Source organism: Hydra vulgaris, chromosome 10 (genome assembly GCF_038396675.1).
Source record: "Hydra vulgaris chromosome 10, alternate assembly HydraT2T_AEP".
Taxonomy (NCBI): Eukaryota; Metazoa; Cnidaria; class Hydrozoa; order Anthoathecata; family Hydridae; genus Hydra; species Hydra vulgaris.
The window spans coordinates 38822501-38830352 of record NC_088929.1 but is presented as its reverse complement, the minus strand read 5'-3'; the positions used below and the strand labels follow the sequence as shown (position 1 = coordinate 38830352).

The window sequence follows — 7852 nt, the reverse complement described above, 5'->3', positions numbered from 1 at the left end:
GTCAAACAAAGTTTAACCAATTTTGTATAACTTATCGAGCACCTCATCTTTAAAATAAAATTGTTCAGCCCAACTTTGATTTGTCAATCTCTTTTCCAGTTTTTAAAATAAGTTAAAGAATATTATTTTTTAAATGGATAATATGTTAAAATATTTTTGAGATATGATTTTTTAACATTTTATAATGTTATTTATGTTATTTATAATGATTTTTTAACTATTTTAGATTGCTATTTTGATTTTAACTACTTGTATTAATTATATTTATATTTCTTCTTCCAGATGCCAAGTTTATATTATACGACATGTTATAAATGTAAACTGAAAAAAAAAAAGACAACGAATAAAGTGAAGAAATCGTTGAAGTATCATATTATCTTCACCTTATGATATGAATCTTCACCTAATAATTAGAACGTACTTAGAAAACTAAGGATGACAATCAAAATATTTCTATAAAGAGTAGATAAAATTAACTGTAACTGTTTTCCGCGAAGTTTACTTTTATATTTTTAAAAACATATATTGTGACATATTTACAAATTTTGAAAACTTTTTATAGGCATGAATAGAACTAATTCAAGCGAACAACGATTATTGACAAATTCTAATTTTGCCGGTTTCATAAATTCTTGCTGTATCGGAAGCACCTTCAAATTTTTTGTTTTTCAAAAATAAATAGAATTTTATATAGAGTTTTTTTTATAAAAAACTCTATAAGTTAATTAACTTTATAAACTCTATAAACTCTTTATATAAATAAAATTCTATTTATTTTTTTTAGTCTAAAACAACGTCGAATAAGTGTAGATGAGTTTTTTCAAAAACTGTATGCTTTTAACAAATAAGTTCCTTTGTATAAAAATATTGTAAACTGCTATTGTGTGTTCGTTTTTTTGTTTTATTTGTTTGTTTTATTATGTTGTAAAGTTAGATTGAGGTTTTCCGAAATTATTTGATTACAACTTATACTACAAAAGGTACAGCAAAAACTATACTCCAAGATTTTTTTTACTTTTAAGTCTCGATTAACAACACTTTTTTTCAAAATTAGGTTTATAAAATATTTAAAACTTGTCAAAATATCACAAATACTGTTGCTAAAAAATTAAAAGAATTGATGGGTTTTCTATGTTCTATTTTAATATGACCAAAGAGATCGTTGACGACGAGCTACTTAAACCAAGGAAGAAGACAGAAGAAGGCGGTAAAAAACTGCCAAGTAAATTATCTGAATCTAATTCACCATCTACTTACTCTCCAAATGACGAATGTAAATCAAAAAGAGGAAGAAAACCATCACAAGCCAAGCTTGCAATGTTAGAATCAAAAAAAATGCTTGCTGATAAGCGAAGATTTTTTGATGCAGATAATGATGGAAAAAGAAACATTAAAAAAAAAAAATTTTTAGGTGATGATCAAAAAATAAATAAAAAATCAGAAACAATAAATAATCAAAAAAATAGAAAGAAAAAAAAAGTGAAAGTAAGTTTTGAATTATTTAATTTTTATATTGAATTGTTTCAAGTATTTTTGATTTAAGTTGACTGTGTGTTCTTATATTTTATTACACATGTTTTGAACTATTTTTTAAATTATTACTTTGATTTCTTTTTTTTTGTGTGCATAAATTCTCTTATCTGACATGACAGAATTATAGAGACCTAACTGAATTTCATCTTCAAAAGATTTTATAAAGCTATTGATTTATATGAATAAAAAGTTCTACTCCAACTTGAACTTGTTAGTTATTTTGTTGTACAACTTTTAAAATGCCATTTAAAACATAGTTTTAGTGTTATGATAAGATGGCCAATATTCTTGAAGTATTAATAATTAGTAAATAGTTTGATTATCTTATATGTCTTCATATAAAAAATTATTTAAAATAATTTAGTTATAAACATTTGTTTGAAATTATTAAAACAAAATTGAAAGACATGTTAGCTAATAAAAGTAATTGGTTCTTTCTACAATTTAGAAGCATGCTTTGAAATTAAAGAAATACATAAGGTCATAGCCAGAAAAATGCCTAAAAATTGTTTTTAATAATAGAAGATTTCACTTTAAGTCCTGTTGAGATTTAGTCATGTATAGTATTTTGATAGAGCTATTGGTTTGGATTTAATGATTTGATAAAGAATTTGTTAAATATTTAAAAAATAAATAAAAAAAGTTATGTTGTGTTTAATGGATGATTCCATGTAAAAAGAGAATAGTTATTCCACCTGCCGTCTCAGCTTTGTTTTTCAACTTCTTGATAGGAACATTGGTACTTATCAATAATACATTTAAAAAATGCAAAATTAAGTTCCAAACTTCAAATGGTTTAAAAGTTATGACATATTGAAATTCAGTCTAAAGAGAATTATAAAGATATGTCATTTTAAAATTTATATAAAAAGTTACCTATTTGGGCTCACATTAAAGATTTTGTAGTAGTACTTACATTAAAGATTTTATAGTGGTACTTACATGTTGTCGTGGAAGGTTGTAGATTTTTTTTTCAAATAAATTAAGTTCAATATGAAGAAAATAACTAGTTGGCACCTGATTATTTTTGAAAGTGTTGAATCCAAATATGAAAAGAAAATTAATCAATTCAGCATCTTTCATTAAAATTTTTAGATTTTAAAATAGTGGGTCAATTTTTTTATTTTGATTACTGGAGTAGCCTAACTCTCGTTGTGAAATAGAAGATGCCAGACTTAATAATATAAACATTTTTTAAATATAAATAGTAGGGGTGGTAAAAAAAATAAAATTTTCAAAATGTGAGTACACAAGAAACCAAATTGGGAGCAAATATAAAAAAATACGATTACAAAAAAAAAATTTAAAATATAGATATTTATCTTGTGCTCAAGTTGCAAAATACTCTGAAAAAGCTCCAAATTGTTACTAAATTATTTGGCTTTGAGCCCAAGATGAATCTCTATATTTTTAAAAAAATTTTTTCTAATCTGATCAGAATGGTCCAAATTTTTTTTTAGGTTGTTGTGTATCCTGGTTTTTACATAATTGTTGTTTAAATTAAAAAAAGATTTTGCATAATTTATGCAAAAAAAAATAAATAATAAAACCTTTTTTGCGTGTTTGCACAAAATTCTTTTTTTGCGTATTTGTGCAAAAATATTTTTTTGCAAAATATTTTTTTAATTTAAACAACAATTATGAAAAAACTAGGACACACAACAATCTAAAAAAACTTTAGACCATTATGATCACATTGGAAAAAAAAATTGTCCTTTGGACAATTTTTTACATTTTGTAAAGTTCTATTTCCACTATGATTAATTTTTTAATTTTTTTTTTTAAGGCTGCAAGCAACCACATTTAAGTTAGGAATTACTAAAAAACAAAGAGTAGAATCAAAGAGCAAGAAAGAGTAAGTTTTTATTGATGGAACAAAAACTCATTCTTGCTTATAGCTTCTTTGAACAGCAACCATGATAGTATTTGTAGAAAAGTGAAAGAGGTGCAACCTTAGGACAATTGAGATTTGATTGAGGGTCATGTTCAACAGATATAGCAGGTCAAACTACATTTAAAAAGGGTTTTAGAATCTTGTCTAGATAAAAAAGAGTATCATTGGAAGAACCAGCCCAAATGTGATATATATCATTCCATACAGGGGCGAATAAGAGATTTGTAAAGGTAGTGAGTAGAATCAAGAGTAAGAAAATGTAATGCACCATAAAGAGAATCAACTTTTGCAGATGCTAACTTTGTAATTCAATTGTAAAAGGACTCAGTGAGAGGGTTGCCATTCATTAATATAGGAATGTTGACACTATTGCAATACTTGTTTGTAGTTAAAAACTGAGTTTTGTTAGTTAAAATTCACATGCCACCACAATCCCCTAGGTGTTACAGAAGAGAGATCAGATTCAGTATAGGCTGCCTGTTCTAAATTCTAAACAATTGAAAAGAGAAAAATATTTGTTAAGACTGGTGTATATATAAGTTATATATAAGTTGAATCTTTAGCAAATAGAACTACTTTAGATGTAAAATCATTAGTAAGATCATTATTGTAAATAAGAAACTATACAAAACCAAAGATAGAATCTTGAGACACCCCAAAAGTTACCAGAAATAAAATCAATACTGTGTTTAGAAAGTAATGATCCAATAATCCAAAAAATTGTTCCAGGCAAACCATATGAAGCATGTTTATGAAGAAGACCAGCATACCAAACCCAAATATACAGGCCCTACAATTTGTCTAGCATGGCTAGCCTCCATGCTTACAAACTACGCATAAAAATCTATGTAACTTGGGGGTAAAGATACTGTTAGTTGAATTCTAAATTTTAAGTTTTTGAAAATTGCGTCATTGAGGTAGATATAGTTCAAACACTAAATTATTTATTACAACAACACACATAGGCAGATCAAAGTTTATTACAGTGTCTCAGAAATTTGTCCTCTAAGTTGATGACACTTCATTGAAGAAATAATTTAACTTTCGCAAGTGGCCTATCTTATCTACTGTAAAATTTTTTGGTTGAAGTTAGTACAATTTCCCCCTGTTTTAAGAGAACATGGTTCATAAAATGATATGTTTGAGTAGATCTATTCTCAGAAATATCTTTCTCAATGAGACATTATTTCAATTTTAAACCCCTCCTTAATTTCATATAAAACTAAACAAGATGAATACTAACATAAGTAAAATTTAAAAACAGAGGTCGTAGCGCCATACTGTTTTAAGAATGAATACCAGATATAGATGCAAGTCTTGGTGAGAATGGAAAGCTTTAGCTCTTGCTTGTGCCTACATTCCTATATACTAGTTTACATTAGTTTTTTTTGTTACGCATAAAATTTTTTTCGATACATAAAATTCATTATAATGAGTTTTATTTAAAACGCAGGTCATAAATTTCAGCAGACAAAAAATATATTTTTAAATTTAAAAAATATAAAATTATTAAAAGATTTAATAATCAAACTCGAACTCTTTGTATGGAAAATTAAGAAATCAAAAAAATTTGATTAAAATTTTTTTTAGAAGTCATTCCATATAAAACATAAATAACAGTAGCCTAATAACTTCTATATTTTTTTGTTGTATATAGATCTGAATAGAATAGATTGTTATCAGACATAAAATAATACTATAATAAAACTGTCACAAATAAATCATATTAAAATACTGTTTTAAATAAATCATAATAAAAAAAACCTTAATTAATAAGTAAAGAAATTATCTTAGTTTAAGTTTAATAATAGTTTAATAAATTTTTTCATTAAAAGATCTAGGGAATGCAAATTTTGACAAAAAATAAACTAAATAATAAAAAATAAAAAAAATATCAATTTTTGTGCAAAGTTTTCAATAACTTTGGTTTTTGTTTTTTTCAAAGGTCTAGTGAAAGATGCGTGAATCGCACTTTTTCCACCATTGTATAAATACTGAAGAGTTCCAGACACATTAGTTTGTCTTTGGCTTATTCGGTCTTCTAATTTCTTCTTTAATTTTAATGAAAGTTCATCAGATCCGAAATTATCAAGCATAAAAGAAAATTCAGCATCAGCAGAAAGCAGATTTGCATCTTCTCAACAAAGGGCTTCAACAATAAGCTTCACTGGGAGAAGTGCAGAGATATTGTTTTTAATCAACAAAATTTACGCATCTAGAATAACGATATCAGATTCAATGTCAACCAATGCTTAGCTTCTTAGCTTGTTAAACCTTTCAAGGATTTCGACTAAGCTATTCCATCTAGTTTTAGTGTCCATAATAAGTTTTCCTTACTGTTTTTTAAATTCTTGTTTCACATATATTTGAAGAATATCATTTGATGTTCTTGAAAAACGAAATTTCTTTACAATCGAACAAACTTTTTTAATGAGAAAACTAAATCCAAATTCTTCAGTCTCAACAAGCTCAGCTTAATTATAAGTTTGTTCAATCAAGCCAACATTTTCATTTTCAATGTATTCCTCATCCGATTCATCGAAGTCACTTACTTGATCTTCGACACTAACATTTTTTGTATATATTTGAGCCACCAATTCAGTTAGTGGCAATTATTTGTTTACATGTTTAAAAAGTATTGATCCAAATATTTCAATACACACCGCACTCCAATAAGCAAATCTCAACACTGTTGAAAATTGTAAACTATAAGAACACGAGGTTAAACCAAATATTAAAATTATTACATGTGGATATGAAAAGAAGACATAAAACCGTTAACTGCAACAACGTAATAACGCAATAAGCATATCTCAACAAATTATTACTAGTGGATATGAAATGAAGTCATGTAACTGTTAACTACAATTTAGGGATTTTTTCTCTATGTCTACTTTTATTATGCAGGGTAACTGTAATTAACAATTGTTGTTTTTATTTCTTCTTATAGAATTAGAATGTAGAATATTTATATGTGCAGAAACAAAAACACAATTTAAAAGTTGGAGAGAGCACGAAAAAATAAATTTTAATTTCGGAATTCGCTGGAAAAATTTTCGGAATTCGAAACTATATTATGAAAACAAATTCCGGAATTCTCGAATTTCGAATTTCGAGATGCAATCCCTAAAAAGATAGGTAGCTTTTAGATGCAATTTGATTACCAAATAATAAGGAAGTTGTTGTGATGTTAAACTTTTTTCACATGTTTTTTGTTAGCATAATGGTATATGTTTAATTTTTATACTTAAGCATTAAATGAAGAAAAATTGAACTAAAATCTCATATTAGCCAAAGTTTGCTTTAGTCTAATAGTTTAATTTAAATTCATTGTAAAAAAATGTTTTTTTATTTATGTTTATTTATTTTTATTTATTAAACTTTGAATAAGTTTAATATTATAAGTTGTATAAATCGGTTAAATAAATATAAATAAAGTTTTTTTGAACAACTTTAAAATTGTTTACAAAAAAATATATATCATAATAAATATGTTATTTTTCTTTTTATTTGTTTATATTATAAATATAAAATGGAAAATAACATCTATTGAACATTTTCAAAATAAATTATATAAGTTTATATTTTGATACTATATTAAAATCTTTTAAACAGTTTCCATTTTTCTCTAATAACTTTAACTAGGTTTGATGCCATTTTAAACAAGTGAACTTTTTAAATAACTGTCATAAATAAATGGGGTTTTGAATAACTTAAGCATAAAAAAGTGGTGGTCTTTTAAGTTGTTTTTTTTTAGAGAAGTTTTAAAATTTTATTTAATATATTTAAACATATATTATAAATATATTTTTAATACTATTCTAATTTTTATCCATTGAGTAAATTCTGTTATAAATTTATTTTGTAAGTTTTAACCAAATTTGTTGTTTTAAAAAGCATAAAATAATTTATATAATTCTTAAGATTTTTATGTGGTTCAGTTTTTGATATTGTATATATTTTTAATATTGGGGGACCTTGTAAATGTTTAAAGGTATTGGGGGCAACTCTAAAAATATTTTTATTCATGTTTTTCTTATTTCCAGTGTTGTTTTATTATATGGAATATATTTAGAGGTATTGATAGGGAATTTTTGAAAGTTGTTGTTTTGTTTATATATATATGTATATATATTTATATATATATATATATATATATATATATATATATATATATATATATATATATATATATATATATATATATATATATATATATAGATCTATAGTTTGTTGTCTTTGGGAAGAGCGGAAGGAAAAAAGTGATTCTTACGCCAATACATACGTCACTTTTAATTACTTTTGACTTTCGTCCAACATTTGCGTGTTGGACGAAAGTAAAAAACCATTAATTTAATTACAAATAAATCGTTTTTTAAAAAAACCACAAAAACGCAAATTTAATTGACCAGAATGTTTTAAAAA

The 7852-nt window shown here is 25.0% G+C and overlaps 1 protein-coding gene across 2 annotated transcripts in view; it reads left to right on the top strand.

The window, feature by feature from the left end:
- The first annotated feature begins 1025 nt into the window (after window positions 1-1025).
- LOC100208903 (sin3 histone deacetylase corepressor complex component SDS3) overlaps window positions 1026-7852 on the top strand; it is a 26857-nt gene continuing 20030 nt past the window's right edge. For both annotated transcript variants that reach the window (XM_065807974.1, XM_065807973.1), the window contains exon 1: window positions 1026-1485. In XM_065807974.1, the coding sequence (XP_065664046.1) occupies window positions 1132-1485 (354 nt within the window). In that variant the 5' untranslated portion in view covers window positions 1026-1131. The remainder of the gene's footprint in view (window positions 1486-7852) is intronic.